A 24,249-nucleotide genomic window follows, 5' to 3' on the forward strand; every position below is an offset into this window, starting at 1 on the left:
CTCTGGTTTACTTTAAAAGCAGAATTACAGTCTGGCATAACATTTGATAAAAACTTGTTTCTCTGATACAATAATGGGAGCTGCCATACCATTGGATCTGTTATAGTAAATTCATGCACAAAAGCTTTTACAATGAAGAATCACTTGGCTTTGTACCTTGGGTCTTTCTTTAACCACTTGAGAGCCAGTGGGTTATACCCCCCTAGTGACCAGGCCATTTTTTACAATTCGGCACTTCACAACTTTAACAGTTTATTGCTTGGCCATACAACTTAGCACCCAAATTAATTTTATCTCCTTTTCTTCCCACTAATAGAGGGTTTTTTTGGTGGTCTCTGATTGCTGCTGTGATCTTTAGTTTTTTTAATAATAAAAAATGTTCATTAAAAAAAAAACCCATTTCTTTTTATTCCCCCTCCCCCAAGTTAGCCCTAGACTGTGATACATACACTACACATACATAGGCTTCAGCCTATGATAAGGATTAGATTGTGAGCCATTTAAAGGGACAGTTAAGTGACAGGGCTGTCTTCTGTACAGCACTGTGTTAAGATCGCAGCGCTGTACACATATACAGTATATTATTTATTTATTTTTTTGAAATCAGCCTTCCAGCTCCAATCATGGCTGGCAGGCTGATCACAGAGCCCCGATTTGTTTACTGCAGGTAACATGCACTCAAGCACTCGTTCCGTGCAAATCTCACTCCTTGCGAGATCACGCATTATGGCATGATTGAGGAACGAGAGAGACACTCTTTGGCCGCCGTCCTGCGTTAAGTGGTTGCAGAGTGGTTAAACTGCAGGATTTGCTCATATCAAAATCTCTGTTCAAAAAAAGTAGGCCTCGTTCAGTCTAGAGGTACAGTACCTCGTACAAAAGATCCTGATCAAATGTATCATTTTAATCACAAAGTTATTATTTTTATTGAAGAATTCATTTCTTGTATGAAAAAAAAATGTTAGGGACCTCTAACAAAATGAGCAACTAGCTTAACCTATTTTGGTTCCTGGACGTAGAAACTACGTCCAGGAACCATGCGCGCTACCACGCGCTCCCGTGGCCGATCGAGCGCGTGCACGCACACTCCCGGCCGTGGATTTGGTAGCCAGGGAATCAATGTATCGGGCTATGGTGCCCGATCACTGATTCCTCTCCCCCGCTGAAAAAGCGACAGCTTCTCTCGGAAGCTGTGCCTTTTCTGGCCGTTCCCTCCCCGATGCGTCACTCTAAGCGTATGTTACGCTTAGAGTGACGTCATGTAAACAAACTCATGGCCGCCATCTTGTGGCCAAAAAGTAATACTACAACTGAAAATAAAAATAAATTAAAATGAACACACATTTACATTATAAATCTATTGTTTACCCCCCACCCTCCCAAAACTACCCAAATAAAATGTTTACTATAAAAAAAAAACATTACAATAAAAAAAACAAAAAACATGTAAATATTTACCCAAGAGTCTAAACTTTTTAAATATCAATGTAAAGATGAAATATTTCTATATTTTTTTTATTTTAAACTTGTTAATAGTGATAGATGCAAAATGGAAAAAATGCACCTTTATTTCCAAATAAAATATTGTCGCCATACATTGTGATAGGGACATAATTTTAACGGTGTAATAACCGGGACATATGGGCAAATACAATACGTGAGTTTTAATTATTGAGGCGTGTATTATTTTAAAACTATAATGGCTGAAAACTGAGAAATAATGAATTTTTCCATTTTTTTCTTATTCTTCCTGTTAAAATGCGTTTACAGTAAAGTGGCTCTTAGCAAAATGTACCCCCCAAAGAAAGCCTAATTGGTGGCGGAAAAAACAAGATATAGATCAGTTCATTGTGATAAGTAGTGATAAAGTTATATGCTAATGAATGGGAGGTGAACATGGGTTAAACCATATTGCAGTAATTTGACTTTGTATTGAAATCTTTCAATTTAATATGAAAAACATAAGAATGAATCAGGGATGGAATATATATATATGTACCTTCAGGGAGCCAGTATTCTGCAGTTTAAAAATCATGTCAAGAATTGAGTCAGCTGCAACATAAAATGGTATCCATATTTCACTTCTGAGGACATCCTTTGTGATTGGAAAAGAACCTCCGGTGGCATCAATCCCTTTTGCAAACATCTGTAGTTCAATAACGAGATTCCAAAGTACACGACAAACATTCTGGAGCAATGTCCACTGTCCCCCTCGGTGTGCAAGAACCTGAAAATGTAATACACAAAGCATCTTCACTCAATGTACTTTTAGACCAGATGCTATAAAGTAAGAATTTTGTGGATTGCTCATATAACCAATCACATATATGAAACTGTCAAAGGTAAAAAAAAAAAAAGTCTCTTGGCCCCAGTACTAACCATTCTCCTACCGCCCTTTCAGGAAGAGAAAAGTGAAAGGAAGGGTGATTCCTCCTACTTGAACAGGTTTTGGGGGTTTTGTTTTTACGTTGTTAGCATTTTAATTACACACATTTAGTGAATTTAGGGCAGGGGTCTCAAACTCAATTTACCTGGGGGCCGCAGGAGGCAAAGTCAGGATGAGGCTGGGCCGCATAAGGGATTTCACAATCAGCAGCTCCCGCCACCCCCCCCCTCCCCCTTCCCCCCGTCCCTTGCATTGATTTTTATTTAAAAATCAAATTCACACTGAAGCGAACTATTTTGCCTATTTTACCTTATATTTTGCTTCCGTGCTCCCATTACAAGTAATCCGCCGTGTCCCCGCCGCAAAACGAGGGCTGCAGAGCCCCCAAATCGCCCAAGGGGCAATCCGCCGGCATTTCCTGGAAGGGGCAGAGCTTTCACCTTCAGCTCTGCCCCTCCTGACGTCAATCGTGGCTCATCGCTGCCTCTGCCCGCCTCTCTCACTCTTCCTTCACAGAGAGGGGCGGGGAGAGGTGGCGATTCGTGCGGCGATTGACGTCGGGAGGGGCAGAGCTGAAGCTGAAAGCTCTGCTGCTTCCAGGAAATGCTGGCAGATTGCCCCCTGGGCGATTTGGGGGCTCTGCAGCTCTCGTTTAGCGGCGGGGACACGGCGGAATACTTGGGAGCACTGAAGCGAACTATAAGGAATCTTTTGCCGGCGTGGGCCAGAAAATATTGTATCGAGGGCCGCAAATGGCCCGCGGGCCGCAAGTTTGAGACCCCTGATTTAGGGCTTTACTATACACCCCGAATTTTCACAATTGATCATGTATTTCCTTTTATCCCACTAACAGTGTTCAAAACAAATCTGAATTGATTTTTTGAAACTTCAAAAGTATTTTTGATGTTGATTTTTTTATATTTCCAGGAATTGCCAAATGCCCAGCAGAAGGCAGAGAGAATATGATAACTGGGCCTTTTCATTGCTTTTCAGAGTACGCGGATTGGAAGTGGTAATAGAGCAAACCACGGAGAGACAGAAGTCTATAACAGTCATTTATTGTTTGCTTCACTTCTACTACAAATCTTTGTGCTACAACACAAGTTCACTATATATGTATTATGTTTCCCCATCATATCATAACATTTTTTTTAAACTTTCAGAGATGTAATACTATATGATAATCACAGTAGAGTCCTGGTTATCCAGTATGGAACTAACCAGCAGTCTCAACCAACAAGCACAAATAGCTAACAGTACTCACAGTGGTGAAGGCCAACTTCATAGGCTGTTTGTGGGCTCTGCTGTGCTTAAAGATGGGGTTCTACAGCTCTCCCAAGGTTAATATACTTTCAATTATTGTATTTTGACATTTAATACACAGTTCATGTACATAGAGTGGGGCATAATAGTAATGTATTAGCTAGGGATGTGGGAGAAAGCCAAAAGTGCCCAGAGGGAACCCATGCAAAGACATTCAATGCTGCACAGGGCGTTTCCTGGCCCAGAACTGAACGTAGGACCCTGGCACTGGAAGACAAGGCATCCACTGCACTAGTGTGCCACCTACCACTGTATTTGTCATGGCAAGCAATACTTATTTTATTTTTTTACAAAAGCACACTATGTACACTGCATATTTTCTCCACTTTGATAGCAAGTAATGTCCAGCACAAAGTACCAAATAGCATTGTACCAAATAGTATGCCCTCATTCATTGCACCAAATAGTATGCCCCTATTCATAATCTCATTTCATATTATCCAATGTACCTGTTGTGGACTCCTTGATATAGTAGTAGCGAGTGGGTAAGTAAATAGATTTGCCGCTATCCAAACACATTACAATATATACTCGGGCAGCACGGTGGCGTAGTGGTTAGCTCTCTCGCCTTGCAGCGCTGGGTCCCTGGTTCGAATCCCAGCCAGGGCACTATCTGCAAAGAGTTTGTATGTTCTCTCTGTGTCTGCGTGGGTTTCCTCCGGGCACTCCGGTTTCCTCCCACACTCCAAAAACATACGGATAAGTTAATTGGCTCCCCCTAAAATTGCCCCTAGACTACAGTACTTACACTACATAATATAGACATATGGCAATGGTAGGGATTAGATTGTGAGCTCCTTTGAGGGACAGTTAGTGCCAAGATATATATATACACACTGTACAGTGCTGCGTAACATGTCGGCGCTATATAAATACAAAATAATAATAATAATAATAAATAATAATAATAATATACTGACACTAACTTATGTTACACTGAATTTCTGCTTTAATATAGTGCGTAGAGATTTGAAAAAAAAAATCAAAAACAATTTCACACAGTTAGTTTTTTCCTACCACAGCTTTCTTAAGATGGTCAAAAACCTTCCCCAGATGTTCCAAAAGTATAACAGAGGAGATGTTTAATTTTTCTTGCTCTTTTTCAGATGGGGCTGAGAAGTCTGTATCATTGGTCATCTGAGTTCGTGGAGTATCTGCATCACTCCGTTTTGTGCTTGGCTCTGAATAGTCAGCTGAGTCTAAATATCAAGGACAAAAACACCATAAGAGATGTAAGGACAAGTTAATTTATTTCTTGTGGAAGTGAAAAATAAATGCAGCACACAATTGGGGTTAACAAGTTTACAGCGGATGCATAATACAAACGAAAAGAGAGAATGTGACAAATAGATGGACCACTCTTATTCCTACACATTAAAATGAAGGAGTAGTTATTAAGTATTCATTCACCTTTTCCATCAACATTCATTTTCAGCTAGTGCTTTAGCTAGATTGACAACTTTAAGGCCTCTTTCACAGTGGGACGTTGCATTTGATGCTACCTTAAAGTCGCACAACGTGCCCCTAACGCAGCGCATGTAGGTTATAAAATTGGACGTTATTTTGCACTGCGTTATGTGTCTCTTGGTGCGCCGTTTTCGTTGCATACTGATGGAACGAAAATGGCGCATGCGTTACATAAAAAAAAAAAAATTACTTAGCATGTGCAACACACATAACGCAGCAAATGTATTGCTAAACGCACAGCATGCAGCACTTTCTAAATATTGCTACACACTGTGAATGTCGCACAGACTTTGTATTGCTGTGCGTTAGTCTGCGTTATAATTTTTTATAATGTGTGACTTTAACGTCCCGCTGTGAAAAAGGCCTTACAGTTAACACGGTAAATTGCATTTTAAAAACCACATCTGTAAAAATCATAATGCATTACTTGGCATTTAGACTTGGTCTGATGATCTTCAGCACTTCAATATCTACAATGTTCTCCCAAAACACACATTACAATTAAACATGGTTGATAGCAAAAATAAAACACATGCCAGCCTCCTTTTTTTATTTTTCTACAAAAGTTTTATTTTAATCTAGTACAGAAAAACATTAGACAAAAATATCAAGATCATATCTATGCCAGCCTTGTAATACCTCTCATAGATCACAGTGGTGCAATGTATAAGCATAATTCCCAACTCCATCTAAAGTAAGCAAGCAAAATAAAGAAAGGATAAAATAGGAAAAAGCTGAGGAGAGGAGAATATAGGAGAGGGAAGGAGAAGGATGCAAAGGGGAGCAAAGAGGAAGGAGAATTTATGAGATGGGCGAACAAAGGCGATAAAAGTAAAAAGAGATGGAAAGAAATGGCAGGGGAAGGGGGTGGTGTTGAGGGAAAAGGAGGAAAAGACAATCTGTAAAAGTGAAGTCTGCGCTACATAGAAACACACATAGACCCATGTGCAATTAACTTTTTCTCATGAGTTTTTTCCTAGGAAATACATTTTCATCTTCTCTTTAAAATAACTTTCAGCACTTTGTATTTGAAAAAGTATTAACAAGTAAGTGAAAAGGTCCTATCAAAATGATTTTGATTATCTTTTTGCATACTGGTGGTTTAAAAAGACCTTATATTGAAAGGTGTGAATATATCACCTAGGAAAAAACACAGGAGAAAAAGTGTGAACAAGTCCTCATGGAATGACTGTGGCCTTGACACTACAAAGAGAGAGATTTACACTTTCTTGGATTTCCACCCTATCAGTTGCAAAATATTTGTAACATAAATAAAAACATAAATTTTCACTGAATCTGATGTTATTATTTGAAGTAAAAATAAGAAAAATGAAAATATCTCTTTATATCAGCAGGTCATCATGTTCATTGTGTGGTGCTACAAATCGTTGTATATTATCACAGATCGTATCACCCCAGGATCTCTGTTTCATTGATTTGTTTTTTAGATGATATATTTAGATGATATAGGAGTACAGCTTCGGGACTGTAAGAGCCTTAATTTTCCTATTTGCACTGTTCTTTTTAGAAGGAAGGAAACTCAGCTTCCTCTTTATATTTGAATTATTTCATCCAATCAGGCACATGTTGAGCTCACATTTCTACATAATCTCCAAACTCTTCCCATTGGGGAAGAAAAAAAAATAGTACAATGCTATTTCCCCCTCCAGTGTCAAAACAGACCTGAACTGAAAATAAACTTTTTTGTCTTTTTGCCTCCGACCTAACCTTGTAATTATTAATTTTACTTGATTCCTTTTTTCTCATTGAAATTAATGGACGGATATTTTTTTTCAACTAAACTATGTTCTGTACCTATGTAAAAATGACAATATAAGACTCCAGGATAGTTCTAAGGGTTGAATTTCTAAGACACATCACAATGTGATGTAAAATCTGCTTTATTCAGTTGCAAATAAAAATAAAAAAATAGTTTTCATTTTATTTGCACTGCCTGGTTATTACCAGTATTTCCTTATCCACATAGAAGTGTATTGGCTTGTGTTTACCTCTAAGGACTGGGAAGAGGCACCCATGAAAAATAAAATACATTAAAATCCTAACATCAAGATTAAAGAGACACTGAAGCGAGAATAATTCTCGCTTCAGAGCTCATAGCTAGCAGGGGCACGTGTGCTATCCCGCGGCTAAACGGGGGTCCCTTCACCCCCAACCCCTCCTCCCCCCAAAAAAAAATCAACGACCAAATTGGTCGTAGATTTTGCTGCTCCTAGAGGCAGGGCTAACGGCTGCAGCCCTGCCTCCAGTCGCGTCTATCAGCGGCGCATCGCTGCCTCTCCCCCGCCCCGCTCAGTGAAGGAAGACTGAGAGGGGCGGGGGAGAGGCGAAGATACGCGCTGACAGACGCGCGTGGGGCAGGGCTGCGGCGGTTAGCCCTGCCTCAATCCGGAAGAGATCCCCCGCTGCTCGGAGGGGATTTTGGGGGGTCAGGGACCCTCGTTTAGCCGCGGGATAGCGGCGGTTTAGCAGGGGCACACATGTCCCTGCTGACTATGAGGTCTGAAGCGAGATTTATTCTCGCTTCAGAGTCTCTTTAAGAGGTGGCTTACCAATAGGATGACACAGATATAGTATGAACTGAAATGTATTTGCACTAGGGCAACGCGTTTCATGAGCATACACCACTGACTTCATCTGGCCAATTATCAATGCCAAGAGCCAAAGTGGCCTAGCAGTGCGTTCGTAGTGCAAATAAATTTCAGTTTATACTAGATCTGTGTCATCCTTGAAGTAAGCCACCTCTGAATCCTTATTTTTCCTGGGTGCCTCTTCCCTCTATTGTGTCTATTACCCTCTTGTGGAGGGTGGCCTCCTGCCAGCTAACAGGTTCCAGCCAAAACAAACATTCTGCAGAGATGCACCTGACAGCACTGACGATGTTGCGACTTGTGATACATTTTAGACTGTAAATTATGGCGAGGAAACATTTGACAACGGGCAAACACTGACTAAATGAATATTGTAAAAATTAAGCAATTTTATTAATTACTAGTGACCTTAGCATGTTTAAAAACAGGCTAGGTCTGTCTCTGCGCGCCTGTGGTGCGCATGCGCGCACCCGCCTGTCGCGCACGTCCGCACGCCCCCGACACGCGTGCGCGCCTGTACACAGGGACAGTTGCCTATTATTATATAGGATGTAATGTTCAGTACAATTCCTCTTTAAAAGATTCTATATATACTAATATAATAGAGTACAGCTCCAAGTGTTTCTTCCCCAAGGGGCCTATCCTAGAATTATTTACTTTTCAGTCTCTGAGAAATGCCAGGTTAAAGTAGACATATTGCATTGTTAGTGGATATGCTCAGATGTAAATAGGTTTTGAGTTAACTGCACTTAAGTCCCCTCTGAGGTGTCCCAACCCATATAGGATGTTACTGTGCAAAAAGTCCCTCAGACTATCTACACCCCTCCCCCCTATGGATTGATGGATGGATGTACCAGGTTTGTTCCTAACCTGAGGCAGGGAACACACTTGACTGTTTTTGTACGCGTTTTCTGCACAGAAAAACTGAGAACTCATGTTAATCAATTGGCTAGTTCACACTTAATATGTTGTTCACGTGCAGAAAAAAACCCCGACATTTTGCATGAGGACATTTTGTCAGTTTTCTCTATCAATTACATCAGCTGCTGTGAAAAACCGCGCGTGTTTTCCTGCATAGAAACACACTTGGTGTGCAGAAAAAGTATGCAGAAAAACTTGCGCAGAAAACTGAAAGACAAGTATGTTCCCTGCCTCAGTGTTCAGCAGCTTATCATTTTTTGCAAACTGCATTGCACATTTATGTCAAAATTTTTGGCACGTACGAGAGGAATCGGCACAGGAGACTTGGGCGCAGGATACAGCCTGAATGGCTTATCCTGCTCCTGCACAAATTCCCACCGATGTTAAATACTATTCCTCCTCCAGGATGCCATGGATGGTGGGGAATGAAATAATTCGTCTTCCAGCAATTGCTGGAGGCCGAATTATAGTGTTTTATACACTTGTGAAGTGATATAGTGTTTTATAAGTAACTTCAGCGCCATCTTCTGAAGGCGCTGAAGTTACTCACTGCTTCACCCAAGTCTCCTGCACTGGAATGGAAGTGTTCGTTTTTGGCTAGTTTAAACACTTTTTATAGCATAATTACTGGTAATTAAAAGCCCTGTTTTATATGTAGTAGAAGCTACTGGAAAATTCTTATTTGTATACAATGGTATTGAGGGGTTAAGAGTTTCAGAGGGTTAGCCCTCTGTAAAGTAAATGGCATGAGCCATATATAAAACATACACTGAAGCGCTATCTGTGTGGCATTTCCTCACTCACCTACTCCAGTTTACTCCAAAACCCCCAAAACATACTGGTTGCCTCCCCCAAAAAAGGCATTAGACTATGGTAGAAGCAGTAGACTATCTTTATGGTAGGAATTAGATTGTGAGCTCACCTGAGGGACAGTTTATTGACATGACTGTATACTAAAGCATTGCAAAACATCTCAGCTGTACCCAAATATATAATACTAGTTGACCTAAGCCCGTTTAAAAACCGGGCTCTAGGTCTCTTCACGCCGCCCCCAGTCAGTGTGCACCCGCATCTGCGCGCACGCACCCATCCACCGCACGCGCACACACGTCCGCCCATCCAGCTGGCCCGCCCATCCTGCGTCCTGTCCCAACGGCTGTCAGTGCTTGACATGCACAGTAGCGCAAAGCACTGACACAGGGACAGACGCAGGAACAATTGTATTATATTTCATAGGATTATATATGGTGCTGGTTAAATAAGTCCACTTTTGATAATTCCCTTTAAATCTAACAATTTCGCATGTAAATGTAATATGTTACAAATACAGGAAACGTACCTGCTCATTTAAAAGTTTAAGAATTACAGAACTCAGTGATAATAAGGTGTGTGATTTTTTTCCCCAACATTTCTAAATGTCAGCTTTGGCATAAAAGTGCCCATCTGACACCAGCCTTACAAGTTATCATATGAAGCCAAACTGGAATCACACACTAGGGAGAATATTTCCTAAAGTCATTAATTGACAAATGGCTTTCATTAATTACACCATCATCATCAACAGCAATGGATTAATAAAAGTCATCTGTCAACTGCTTACAAATTGTGGGTTGTCGAAACATACAGACATGTTTAAGTGATTTCAGCAGCAGCACACGGTGAAAAATATGTCCCTTTCAAAATGCTCACTGCACGGTCCCTTAAAAGTGAAGCTATTACACAGCCAATTTGCAATTCAATGGAGGCGTTTTGAGAATGCAATTACAATCGTAATTAAATGCAAAAACACAGAATAATATTGGACATTGTGGCTGAAATTTATAAAGTGTTTACCAGTTAGCTTGGCATCTGGTGGAAGATCTAGTTTAAGTGAGGGATGAAGGTGACCTGGGCTAGGCTCTTGCTCGTCCCCAGGTTTTGTTTCAGTTGCCATGACGACAGTGCCAGCATGATGCAAAGTGAATAATTCAGGATCCAGAACTCTATAGCTGCACAAACACAGAAAAACACATGTATGAAACCAAAACAAATGTTAATTCCGAGCAATTAATTCAGTCACAACAACTTGAAAAGCAGACACTTTTCCACTTAACTAGCAACTTGGAACAAGACAGCAGGTACAATTTAGCTGCGCTACGAGAAAATGTGCTATTCTAATCTGAGATTCTAAAAATATTGAGTACTTATCCTTAATGTTTAATGCAAGCTTTTGGAGCCATTGCCAGAATCTGGAGGCTTCAGCCTTAAAGCAGATTGCTCTGTCTCAGTCTAGTTACTCTCCTGCTCTGTTACAGAAATACATTGGCATTGTTTTCAAGGCATGTTTATTATACTGGGCAGGCATTCAGTAAGCTGGCTGCTACAACAGTCTTCTGTTATATGTCCATGCATAGGCTTTATCTTATGGCAAGTAACAAATAGATGCAGTTCTGGGATGGAATAATTTCCTGCCCTAATTCCATGTGTTCATTCTCCTCTGCTGTGCACTCTTAACATTTAAAATTTAACTCAGTAGAAGTAAATACATTATGAAATATAACATGCCTCACATAAAACATAGGCATATTATCCATAAAATTCCATTTTTAGAAAAAAATAAGCAGCTTATACAAATAAGGCAGTATTAACTTTTTTCTTGCATTCTTGAAAATATTTCAGCACTAAGTAACTGACTTTATTCAGTCCAAATGGTGTGAAAGCACACCTACAACCACATCTTCTTCAGGGACCAGAAAGTCTGGTTTAAATTGAAATTATAGATAGTTATTTTGGTTGAAAAAAGACATACGTCCATCGAGTTCAACCAGTACAAAGTACAACTCCAGATGCAGGACTAAACATAGAGTGGCTAAATCTGCAGGCTAGAACTGTGTGAACTTCCTAAACCAGAAAAGTAAGTGACACAGCTTTAATGATGGTGAGGTTTACAGTTTGGAAAGAGGACAAATTGGATTGGACAATATGAAACTGGAACAACAATTCCAAAATCAGTAGGAGCCTTCAATGTAACAATATAAAATAATGTTCTACAATCTTTACATAAACATATCATAGTGCTAGTTTGCCTAGACTTAGGCATACTTACAAAAGTAATCTGGTCACTCATGTGATATTCTTGCATTAGTGAGATTGGCCCAGTTTCACGGCACTGACATGTCACAACCAGCTGTTAGCCTTTTATTTACTGATCAGGCCTAAGGCCTGTTTAATACCAGGCACTAGGCTCTGGCTCAGGGGAGGCCTGGGACCATTTGGCCTGGGGGGAAAACACAACCTAGAGGCCTGGTCACGGAATCCCCAGCCCAAATACATTTGCACGCAATAAAGATATGTTTCAATGGTAGTTTAAAGCCACAATACATTTTGCATTTACGTTAAGAAAGCATGGATCCATCTTGCCTCTTGTCAGCATTTCAGGCTGGGGGTGTAATTCTGTGGGGGACATTTTCTTGTTGCACTTTGGGCCTTTGAGGGTACTATCTGCATTAGGTTTGTATGTTTTCCCTTTGTCTATGTGGGTTTCCTCTGGGCACTTTAGTTTCCTCCCACATTAAAAAAATACAGATAAATTAAAAGGCTTACCCCTAAATTGGCTCTAGACTACAATAGACATATGACTATGGTAGGGATTTGCTTGTGAGCTCCTTTGAGGACAGTCAGTGACATGACTATGTACTCTGTAATGTGCTGCAGGAGATGTCAGTGCTATATAATATATACTATTAATATGGTAGGACATTAGACCATGGTAGGATTAGAGTGTGAGCTCCTCTGAGGACAGTCAGTGACATGACTATATGCACTCTGTAATGTGCTGCAGAATATGTCAGTTCTATATAAATACATAATAATCTGGTAGGACATTAGACTATGACTATGGTAGGATTAGATTGTGAGCTCCTCTGCGGACAGTCAGTAACATGACTATGTACTCTGTAGAACGCTGCAAAAGACATTTTATAAATACTAAAAAATCTCCCTCAAGGTATTCCCTGGTGGTCTTATGGTCCCTTGAACTCCATATAACTTTCCCTAATGATCTTGTGGTCCCCTCTCCCCTTTACAGTAAGCCCTGGTTTGGTTGTTTAGTGGTCCCGTATCTTCATTTAGCTCCCCTAGTGGTCACCCTCCCACTCTTCTCCTGTATAAACAGAGTAGTGGTGCAGCAGTGGTGCTTGACAGTCTTACCTTCTCCAGCAATGTGTCCGTCCTCCACAGCTAGTGGCCGTCTGCTCTCTGGCTATTTCTATCTCCTGCACATTGTGTGTAATCAGGCGATGTTCAGGATAACCAAGTCGTAGTGAGCAGGTGGCCGCTACAGAGGACAGACATCTAGCTGGATGAGCTGAGACTGCTGTGCTGCTGCTCTGCATACAGGGGAGCACAGTAGTATAGCAGTGAGTGTCTCCTCCTCTGCTCAGTGCAGTGTTGGGTGCAGCCAGAGTCCCCTCAGTCATGGGCCTAATGCAGCCACCACCAGCCGCACCCCCTAAGTCATTGGTGCCCAGTGTCCCTAAATGAAGCAGGTGCCCCCAGCTTCATAATGCCTAGTACACACAATGCTATTTTCCATCAGATTGATGGGTCAAATCAATAATTTCTGGCATGTCTGATCTGTTCCTGATCAAGAATGGGATCGATTTTCAGATTAGTACTAAAAAAAAAAAAAATCGATCCCGTTCTCGATAGGGATCAGATCATACATGCCGGACATTATCAATTCGACCCGTGGATCTGATGGAATATAGCATTGTGTGTACCAGCCTTAAAGCTACACTGCCTGTCCCCTCCCTTCAGTATTTCACAATACCCCATCTAACGGCAGTGACAGTACAGGGAAATGGTCACATAGGTTTCTGCAGTGCAGAAGCTTGACCGTGGGAAAGCATGTCCATACTGGGCATGTGCAAACAAGGCCCACACATGCCCAGGAGAACTAAGGCACTTGTGCATGGCTCTTTTCATTCATGTAAAAGCACTCCATTTGACTGGGCATGTGTGGATGTTACTTGCGCATGCGGAGTACAGATACAGCTCCCAGCATACCTCTCCCACTCCATAGAGGCACTACAGCTCCCATCATGCTCCTCCCCTTCCAAAGCAGCACCACAGCTCCCAGCATGCCTCTCCTCCTCCATATAGAATTAGATAGCCCCCAGGGCTCCCCAGGCTTTTTTCAATGTGAATAATATTCCCCTGGTGCCCCTGTAGAGTATTTACAGTGGCGCACACTTACCTGTCCAGCCAGCGGGCTCCCTCCATCTGTGTGCTTCATCCTCACAGGCACCTCATCTCCATGACCTGGTGACATGTACACACCTATGTGCTGCTGGGTCACTGAGATAAGGTGCCTGTGAGGATGGAGACGTTAGCACACAGCTGAGCGCGCTCCGCTGTGAATACTCTGCAGAGGCTCCGGGGGTCCACTATTCAATTTGGGGAGACCAAGGGGGGCCCAGCAACCAGCTGTGGGGCCCTGGGGAACAATCCAACAATATATGGAGTAGGGGTATGCTGGGACCTGTGGTGCCTCTAGAGAAGGCAAGGAGCATGACGGGAGTCGTGGTGCTTATAGGGAGGAGCTTGCTGGGGGCTGTGGTAACTCTTTTGAGGGAAAAAGACCTGCTGGGAACAGTAGTGCTTCTATAGGGGGAAGACTTGATGGGGCTATGGTGCCTCCATGGGGGGGGGGGAGGGCATGCTGGTAGCTTTAGTGCCTCTATAAGGGAGGGGGAGACTTCCTGGGAGATTTGGTGCCTCTATTGAGGGAAAGGGACATGCTGGGACTTGTGGTACCTCTATGGAGGGGAGGGACATGCTGGGAACAGTAGTGCCTCTATTGGGGAGGGGGAGACTTCCTGGGAGCTTTGGTGCCTCTTTTGAGGGAAAGGGACACGCTGGGACTTGTGGTGCCTTTATGGAGGGAAGGGACATGCTGAGAACAGTGGTGCCTCTATGGGGGGAACCTGCTGGGAGATATGGTACCTCTCTAGAGGGGGAGGGGAAAAACGGGCTACCTTATGCTGTGGAGTGGGGGAGGGGTGTCAGAAACTTACAGGCATGCAGAGTCACAGCAGCAGAAGAAATTCCCATCCATGCACAGCAGCAGAAGAAATTCCCAGCCATGCATCTGATTCTCTCCCAGTGCAGTGTGGTGTCTCTCTTCTCTGGGGCCCTGGCTGCTTCTCCCCATGAATGCACACCACACAGAGCAGCCTGGCAAGTGTGTCTCAGCGTGGTCTCCACAGGCCGGGGGGCGGAGCCTACACACATACACACAGTGCACCACGCAGTCTGTTGGTGCACAATGAGAGAGGATGCCGGGAGAATCAGCAGCTTTCAGCCAATGCCCTGCTCCCTGGCCCTACTGAGTAAGCCTATCAGAACAGCAGTGGGCTGCTGGGGACGGGGCTGAATCAAGTGGCTGCGGAGCTGCTCTAAACTATTTTACCACCGCACCGGCCCTGATCGATTGAGGTGGCGGCGGCCCGGGGGGAGAATGCCACCCGTCCCCCCGGGCCAGTCCGCCCCTGCTCTGGCTGCAACCCCTCCTCCCCCTGCACTGGCTTTCCTCATAAGCTGCACACGGTGCGCAGTCATGCGTGCACACCACTCGCACATTCCCGCCCCGCCTTGTCCTCCTCCTGCTGTAGGTGCCACACAAGTGCAGTAGCGCAAAAGCATGGACACACACATAGGAGGGGACGCAGAGACGCAGGGGTTTTATTATATGTGATAGTAAACTAGATAAATTATGTGGTGATCTCTGTTTGACAAAGGTGCTTATAACGAAGCAGGCTGTTTTGGCGCATGGCGCTCAGCGTCAACCGCTAAACCTAGGCACCCCATAGCAATAATGTAATACAGCGTGGGTGCATAAGGGTAATTCAGGACCTTGTCAGTTGCCAGAAGGGCTGTGGAGTCGGAGTTGGAGTCAGAGTCGAGGAGTCGGAGAAGTTTTGGGTACCCGGAGCCGGAGTTGGAGTCAGTGAATTCATAAAATGAGGAATCGGAGTCAGGAGTCAGATGATTTTGTACAAAATCCACAGCCCTTGTAAGTATTAGACTAAGGAGTCAGAGTCGAGGAGTCGGAGCCATTTTGGGTACCCAGAGTCGGAGTTGGAGTCGGTGGTTTCATAAACTGAGGAGTCGGAGTTGGAAGATTTTTGTACAGACTCCACAGCCCTGGTTGCCGGACCCCAAACTACCTAGTTGCAACAATTCGGTGGGGAAATAGTACTTTATGCCACTGGGGAATTTTGCAGCAGCAAGGAGAGCTGTCATTGGGTGCACCCAACTCACCAGCAACACATGTGCTTATGATTTGCATCTGAATTAAATGTGAAGTGTGCAGAAAGTCTATTTAGGTGCTGCACACTGAACTGGTGGTCATTTCAGATGCAGCCTTAGTGGTATGCGCTGGCATTCTCCTCGCTGTTAAACAAAATGTAAGTTACAATTTTTTTTTGCTTAGCTGCTCCCAAGGTTTTAAATTTAGGTTAGGTCACTTGCCCGGAGGTTTGCCTCACCGTGGCGCAAGTGTCTAGTACATTATACTTTGCATGCAAACCATATTGGAAGCTATAGTTCCTCCTAGTTTAATAAATGTTAGCATTTGCTTTGGATGCAGGGCATGCATTTTTCAGTCTAGCAGAGGCGGTGTATGCCTATGCGATTAACCATTCAATTGCAGCATGTGTTTAGGGATGCGCAGCCTTTCCCCCCATCTTTCCTTAACTTTGTAACTATATAACTACCAGGTTAGCTGCTCCCAGCCCCTCCTTCTGAGTTTCCTGTTTGCATGATAAGTAGTAGCAGATTTGCATCTGAATTGAATGCGAAGTGTGCAGAAAGTCTATTTAGGTGCTGCACACTGAGCTGGTGGCCATTTCAGATGCAGCCTTAGTGGTATGCGCTGGCGTTCTCCTCGCTGTTCAACAAAATGTAAGTTACACATTTTTTTTGCTTAGCTGCTCCCAAGGTTTTAAATTTAGGTTAGGTCACTTGCCCGGAGGTTTGCCTCACCGTGGCGCAAGTGTCTAGTACATTATACTTTGCATGCAAACCATATTGTAAGCTAAAGTTCCTCCTAGTTTAATAAATGTTAGCACTTGTTTTGGATGCAGGGTATGCATTTTTCAGTCTAGCAGAGGCAGTGTATGCCTGTGCGATTAACCCTTCAATTGCAACATGTGTTTAGGGATGTGCAGCCTTTCCCCCCACCTTTTCTTAACTTTGTAACTATATAACAACCAGGTTAGCTGCTCCCAGACCCTCCTCCTGAGTTTCCTGTTTGCATGATAAGTAGTAGCAGATTTGCATATGATTTGCATCTGAATTGAATGCAAAGTGTGCAGAAAGTCTATTTAGGTGCTGCACACTGAGCTGGTGGTCATTTCAGATGCAGCCTTAGTGGTATGCACTGGCGTTCTCATCGCTGTTCAACATATGCGCTTATAAACCGTCCTCCACTGCTCCTAGTTTTCAGTTCCCTTAACCCTTGTGTCTAATGCTTTTCATCTTAATGCAGCGCTTCTCAGCACTGTAGTACATACTGGATCTGATTTACTAAAGCATCTACACAAACCCTGAGCATCACCAGTGGGGACACCATAAATTATTTAGCAAAGCTGGAATGGATTATTTTAAAATTGTCTACTGTCATGTGGTAAAAGATTCCACCTGTCACCTAAGTTATAACAAAATAAAGAAGATGTTGCTTGACAGCTAGTCAACCTCCCGAGCGTTCAATTTCCCCAGGATTTCTGTGCAAAAAGTGATAAAATATATTTTTAAAACTTTTTTTTTCCTGTAACTTGCCAAAATGTGTCAAGCAAGTGTCTAGTATACAGTGCAGGAGAGTATTGATGTGTATGCACGTTTATACTGCTCATAGCATGTTTTCATTGATGGATATTTCTGTCAATACCGCTAGGGAGGTTAAAAGTTGTGTGATTGTAGTCTCAAACAGGAACCTGCGTGGAATTGGAACATTTTAAAGAGAACGTGAAGTGAAAAGGATATAGAGTTGCCTGGCTGTCCAGCTTATCCACTGTTTCCAATACTTTTATGCCTGGTACACATGAGATTTTCTGGCAAATTTACTGCCAGATCGACTATTTCCAACATGTCCAAACTGATTTCCGATGATTTCTAAGAGATCAGCAGGTTTCCAAGCAACTGATATTGTTAAAAAGGAAATAAATATGGCAGCCTCCATATACCTTTCACTACACGTTCCCTTTAAATAAATGTAGCTTTTCTTAGAATAAAAAAAAAAAAAAACCTCTTGCTGTGGATGGTACAGTAAATTCAACTGCAATCACTCACAAGATGCTTACAATGAAAACACAAACATATGCCTAGAACATCCAACTAAATGTTTAAACAGAACCTTAAGTGAGAGTATTATTAAAGCAAAGATAAAATTATCTGTGTAGTTATTTTGGGCTCAATAAAATGCTATATATTTATCGAAAACATTTCTTTAGAAAGTGACACAACTAATCCAATGCTTTTCAGCTTGAGTTGTGTCTTCTTTCTTTTTTTTCATTTTGGGTGTGTGTGACAGGACTGCTGTGCTGAAGACATGTAAGGAACATGTTTCCTCGGACAATATTTTCTCCAAATAGGTATCACCATGAAGAGGTTCAGAACTATATGTGATACTCTTTATTTGCACTAACAGTAGTAACTTTAAGGATTAGCCTTTGGGTGTGAATCACTTGGCCCAATCCTGTGCATATGGACATTGCCCTCTTTTGAAGATACATATGCACTAGTGTGTGGTACTCATGGTAAGATTTTCTGGCAGAATTACTACCAGATCCATATTTTCCATTATTTATGCCCGATCTGATTTCCGACCAATTTTCTGATCGATTTTCTGTTCACTTCTACGGAGAATTGGTCACAAATCAGATTGGACAAGTTGAAAATAATTGATCTGGCAGTAAACCTTCCAGAAAATCTCATCATGACTACCAGGTATAACAAGCCTCAAGTCAGCGAGGCATTGCCACTTTCATATAAATCCCAGTGTTTCATTTAAGTTCCCTGGCGTTCAATTTCCACAGGATTTCAGTGCAAAAAGTGATCTAATTAAGTTTTATACCCTTTTTTTTTTCCTGTAACTTGCAAAAATGTGTCAAGCAAGGGTCTAGTATACAGTGCAGGAAAATACTGACGTGTATGCATGTCAATACTGTTCACAGCATGTTTTGTATAGAGATGACGGCGTACGGTTCCCGAACCGTTCGCCGGCAAACTCCTCACTTGTACTACTTCCAGGTCGCTATGACCCGGAGTAGTACGTCTGCGCTGGCCCGGCGGTGCGCGTCCTAGATCGTGCTCCTGTTGCCGGGCACTTTCTGCGCATGTGCGTGACGTCATGAGTGACATCATGCTCATGTGCAGAGAGTGCCCGGCAACGGGAGCACGATCAAAGACGCGCACCGCCGGGCCAGTGCAGCCGTACCGTACTACTCCAAGTCATAGCGACCCGGAAGTAGTACTGCCCCATAGAGATTTGCTTACGAACAGTTCGGGCCATCTCTAGTTTTGTATTGACGTGTATGTCCGTCAATAACGCCAGGGAGATTAAGTAGTACCTTATGAGATATGATTTCAATTTCCATGAAAACTGCAGTAGCATTAGTAGTAACAGGTGTTAAGGGATATTTGACCCTAAAAAGCCTAAATCAAGATAAATCACCTACAAAAACATCAAAAGACAGTAGGGCAACATAAGAAACTTTAAATAAAAAATAAACACAGCAAGTGTCCTGCCATCTCCTTGTATTGCACTGCCAACGCTTGCATATTAAAACACCTGAATTGGATGTTAACAGGTTAACAGCAATACAAGCCAAGCAACTTATATCATTTTTGGTTCTATCTGAATAAAACCTTTAAAGTCTGCATTGGAGCTGTGTCAAAGGGGATGTATGGTGTTTTCTTTAATATGTGTATATTATCCATTCATTATTTCTCGTGCTAATATGACTTTTATAATATATTGATATATATTAAAAAATAATCATTAACAACATGAAATAAAACATATTAGAGAATTGCTACTGGGGCCAACATGCCAACATGAAGAGTGGTCACAAAAGGGACTGCAGGAGAGGCAATTACAGGTGATAAAAGACTCTCAGCATGCGAGTCTCCTATTGCATACATACAATACAGGCACAAGGAAAAATGGGCACCAGGTAATACTGATAGTAGAATATTGGTATTTTAACTGATATTCTACTATCCGCAATAGTAAAAAAAAAATTGGTACTTCCCTTATACCGATAGTCTACACTCTACACCACACACACGCACACACACCTGACACTAAACCCACTAATAAAAAGAACACAGTTCAATAAAAAAAAATCCCATTAAAAAAAAAAATATTTTTTTTCCCAAATTGCAACCCATATCTAATTACATGTTGCGATCACTGTAATCCTATAGATTCTTATTACAATCAAAGCGTAATGCCTGAGGAAGCTGACATCAGCGGAGCACAATGGCCAATTATATAGCAGATTTTAATACAGTTAGTTTTTGGTTCTGAGGTCACTATTGCTACAGCAGTACTACTGTGGTCTGGAAAGTTCTATTTATGACAAGGTACATTAACCACTTCACCCCTAAGGGGTTGGTACCCTAACGGATCAGAGCAACTTTCACCTGTCAGCGCTCCTACCTTTCATTCTCCAATAACTATCACTACTTGTCACAATGAAATGATCTATATCTTGGGTTTCTTTGTGTGGTACATTATGCTAGGAATTATTTTATTGTAAATGCATGTTAACAGGAAGAAAAAGGGAAAAAAAAGGAAAAAATGCATTATTTCTCAGTTTTCGGCCATTATAGTATTAACTTCCTGAGCGTTACGCCGCTCAGTAGGTTTTCCAGTTAGAGTCCCCCTGAAGATTTCTTGCCCCCACGAGCTGTAGCTAGCACTAGGCTAGCTAGCATAAGCAGCCGGCACCCTCTGATTGTCGTTGTTCCTCCGATTAAACTTTACCCACCCTGGATCCAGCGATCGGCGCAGACTCCCCGAAAGGCTCCGGTCATCACTATGGGGAGGATCACACATGATGTCATGCGCAGACCTGATTCTCCCCATAGAGAGACCGGAGCTGTCCAGAAAGGCTGCGCCGATCGCTGTAGCCTTTAATGTATTATGTGGCTGGATCGGGGAAGACAATATTGCTGTGGGTAAATGCTTCTGTCTGTTGGAGTTGTCTTCTCCTGTGTGTTTACTAGTGTGTGTAAAGTAGACACAAAGGGCTTGATTCACTAAGACAAATAGCATGCCTTATCAAAGTTAACACGTCTTATCAGAGTAGCATAATTAACTTATGCCTGCTAATTGGCAATGACGAGAGCGCCACTCATCCTGCCCTGAGCCCATGCAGGTTTGAAGCGCTCGCCAGGCTACTCTGATAAGGCGCGTTAACTTTGATAAGGCGTGCTAACTCTGATAAGGCATGCTATTTGTCTTAGTGAATCAAGCCCAATATGTTAGTAAAAAGTAACGTGAGAACAAAAAAAAGCAATGTGGAAACATGTGGTAGGGAGAAAATCACCACCCAAAACTGCACTGAAAAAACAACTTTGGTGTAGAGGTTGGATTATTAGCATGCCATATGTATATTTACTCTAATGCCAATCACAAACTGCATAGTCTTATTTGCTCCAAAGGTGCGGTGATGTTTACATTTAATCTGTCAGCTGCAACGATGCTGGTGATTATTTGCTTTACAATGTATCCATATTCTGTGCCAGCAGCATTGTTTCTGGTAACAAATACAGCCTATTAGTTTCTGCTCTTTAGTACTTGTAGCTAGCCACAGTGGCAGCTCCACAACTAGTTACACATTCCACAAGGTTATTTGTTCTGCTAAGAATGTCTGTTACATATGCTCTGTGAGATGCCAAGGTTTTCCTTTCTTCATCTGAATACAGCTGGATCATTACCAGACCAACAAATCACAGTGATGGCCACTTTTGATATGGATGCTGGCATCCATATTGAACAGGGATAATGCAAATGGGCAAGAGAGGAAGGGGTACTGGAACTAGAGGGTCACCACAATGGGCTCAATCCAATTCACTTTTTGTCCTACGTTTTCTCCTTACAGATAGTTTTTCATCTTTTGTTTAAAATAATTTTTGAGCACTCTGCTATTGAAAAAGTACCAAAAAGTAGGTGGAAAAAGTACTGTCAAAATTATTCTGAGTATTTTCTTGCTAGACGGTGGCTTAAAAGGCATTTTATTGATAAGATGTGAAAATTCCACTAGGAGAAAACTTAGAAGAAAAAAGGAATCGGATCGGGCCAAATGTCTTTTACAGTGTCATTCTGAGAACACTTGAGCAGATGTCTTTAAAGAGAACCCAAAGAGGGCAGATGGTGTGTGGGAAGGGGGTGGGGCAGATAGGACACAGAGGCATGTTCTCTGCCTCATAACATGCCCGTGTCCCACATCGCCACTCTCTGCCCCCCCCCCCCCTTACTGCCGGGTTATAGCCCAACGAGATTAGTGACAATGTCGCTATCTCGGAGGTTAACACAGGGAGAGGGATTCCCTGTTTAAGACAAGACAAGACAAGACAAAAAACATTTATATTGCGCTTTTCTCCTTGCGGACTCAAAGCGCCAGAGCAGAGCAGCAGCCGCTAGGGCGCGCTCTATTGGCAGTAGCAGTGTAAGGGAGACTTGCCAAAGGTCTCCTACTGAATTAGTGCTGGCTTACTGAACAGGCAGAGCCGAGATTCGAACCCTGGTCTCCTGTGTCAGAGGCAGAGCCCTTAACCATTACACCATCAGCCAACTGCTCTGGAAACCCTGCCAGGGGTATTCCTGCAGGGTTTCCAGAGCTGCCACTGGGCAGCTCTTTCTCCCTGGCTGCACCCCCTGCAGCTCCCCGCCTTCCTGCACCCTATCAGAGACACACAGTCTCTCAGTGCAGCGTCATGCCCTAGAGGTCACCAAAGTGAAAGTGGGCCATTGTGGCCCACGGGACTGGCGGGGAGCAGCAGTTTTTGTGGCTACCTGGTCATTTTTTTTATTTTTTTTGAGCCCACCTCAGGCTCTCTTTAAGGGTTATTTTAAGTGAAAGGTTTATGGAGGCGGCCATATTTATTTCCTCTTAAACAGTACAAATTGCCTGGCTGTCCTGCTAATTCTCTGCCTTTTAGGGTTCTTTCATACTAGGAGCTGATCCGTGCATTTTGATGGATCGCTCCTAGGATGCGTTTAGAACAGGCTTGGGCAGACTTGGCCCTCCGGCTGTTAAGGAACTACAAATCCCACAATGTATTTGCCTTTATGAGCCATGACTGTGGCTGTCAGACTCCTGCAATGCATTGTGGGACTTGTAGTTCCTCAACAGCTGGAGGGCCAAGTTTGCCCATGCCTGGTTTAGAACGTTAACATGAAAGTCTATTTGACTTTCATGTTACCTTTCACATTAGACAAAGCATTCCAGAGTGTTACATTGTAACGTATCTGGGAGCTTGGAATTGCCTAGCACCTGCGTTTTACCATCGGGTGAATTAGAACTACAGCCGCTAATCAGCGTCGCACTGCAACTTCCCGACGTCACACCGCAGGTCATTAACGTGTGCACAAAATCAGTTCCTGCACAGGTTTGATAATGTGAAAGAGACTTTATACTTTTAGTTATAAAGCTTGAACAGGTATGGAGATTAGATGTTTAACTTAAGTTCGCCTGCATTTGCTGCATACTATTGTTTAAAAGGAAAAAAATATGGCAGCCCCCATATTCCTCTCACTTCATGACGTCCTACCATACACAGATGATACTCTAATTCTCCTTTTTCCTCATGGAAAATTGAACATACTATGCAGATACAGTATATCCACGGTGTAATAACCGGTCATCATTATATTATGCTGTTTTCTTTTGTAGTAGTTTTTAGAATAATCGACAGATCACTGTCTTACAAGTTTCTCATTTACATTATGACAAACACCTTTGGGAGAAAGCTCTTGTCAAGTGAAACTTTCTCTGGCTTTTTTGATTTCTCATAAAAACTAGATCAATAAGTAACAAATGTAATAGCAACCAGAAAAATTTCAATCTGACCAAAGTAATTGGTTTAAAAGCGGGTTGTGAAGATTCATATGGAGATCCCAGGAGAGACGGTGAAAACAAGAAGGCCATTTTCTAATAAAACTCCTAATAATAGCAGTTAAACCGAGGTGCAAATCTACTTTCTGGCCGCTGTTTTATTGGATGTGTCAGACAAAATAGTGTATTTTTTAACTGCATGTGGCACTGAGAGAAAAGCACCCAGAAGTTGTGTACTACAGTCTTATAGATAAAATGGGATCTGCAAAATGAAAGGCTTATATGAAATTGAAATGTTGCTAGCTGGATTGCAGTATTTGATACGGAGTATGTAAATAACCTTCTCTTTTGTGTGACCACATAATTACCTATGCATCTGTGTATGTCAGTTCTAAAATTAGTCTATCTTACTTTATTATGACCGGTGGGCTTGATG

At 42.4% G+C, this 24,249-nt stretch overlaps 1 protein-coding gene across 1 annotated transcript in view; it reads right to left on the bottom strand.

Moving 5' to 3' along the window:
* CFAP54 (cilia and flagella associated protein 54) overlaps positions 1-24,249 on the bottom strand; it is a 528,182-nt gene that overhangs the window by 209,387 nt on the left and 294,546 nt on the right. The window contains exons 37-39 of the mRNA XM_068273664.1: positions 10,540-10,694; positions 4,727-4,908; positions 2,000-2,227 (exon numbers count right to left, since the gene is read on the bottom strand). Coding sequence (XP_068129765.1) covers positions 2,000-2,227; positions 4,727-4,908; positions 10,540-10,694 — 565 coding nt within the window. The remainder of the gene's footprint in view (positions 1-1,999; positions 2,228-4,726; positions 4,909-10,539; positions 10,695-24,249) is intronic.

Source organism: Hyperolius riggenbachi, chromosome 3 (assembly GCF_040937935.1).
Source record: "Hyperolius riggenbachi isolate aHypRig1 chromosome 3, aHypRig1.pri, whole genome shotgun sequence".
Classification (NCBI taxonomy): domain Eukaryota; kingdom Metazoa; phylum Chordata; class Amphibia; order Anura; family Hyperoliidae; genus Hyperolius; species Hyperolius riggenbachi.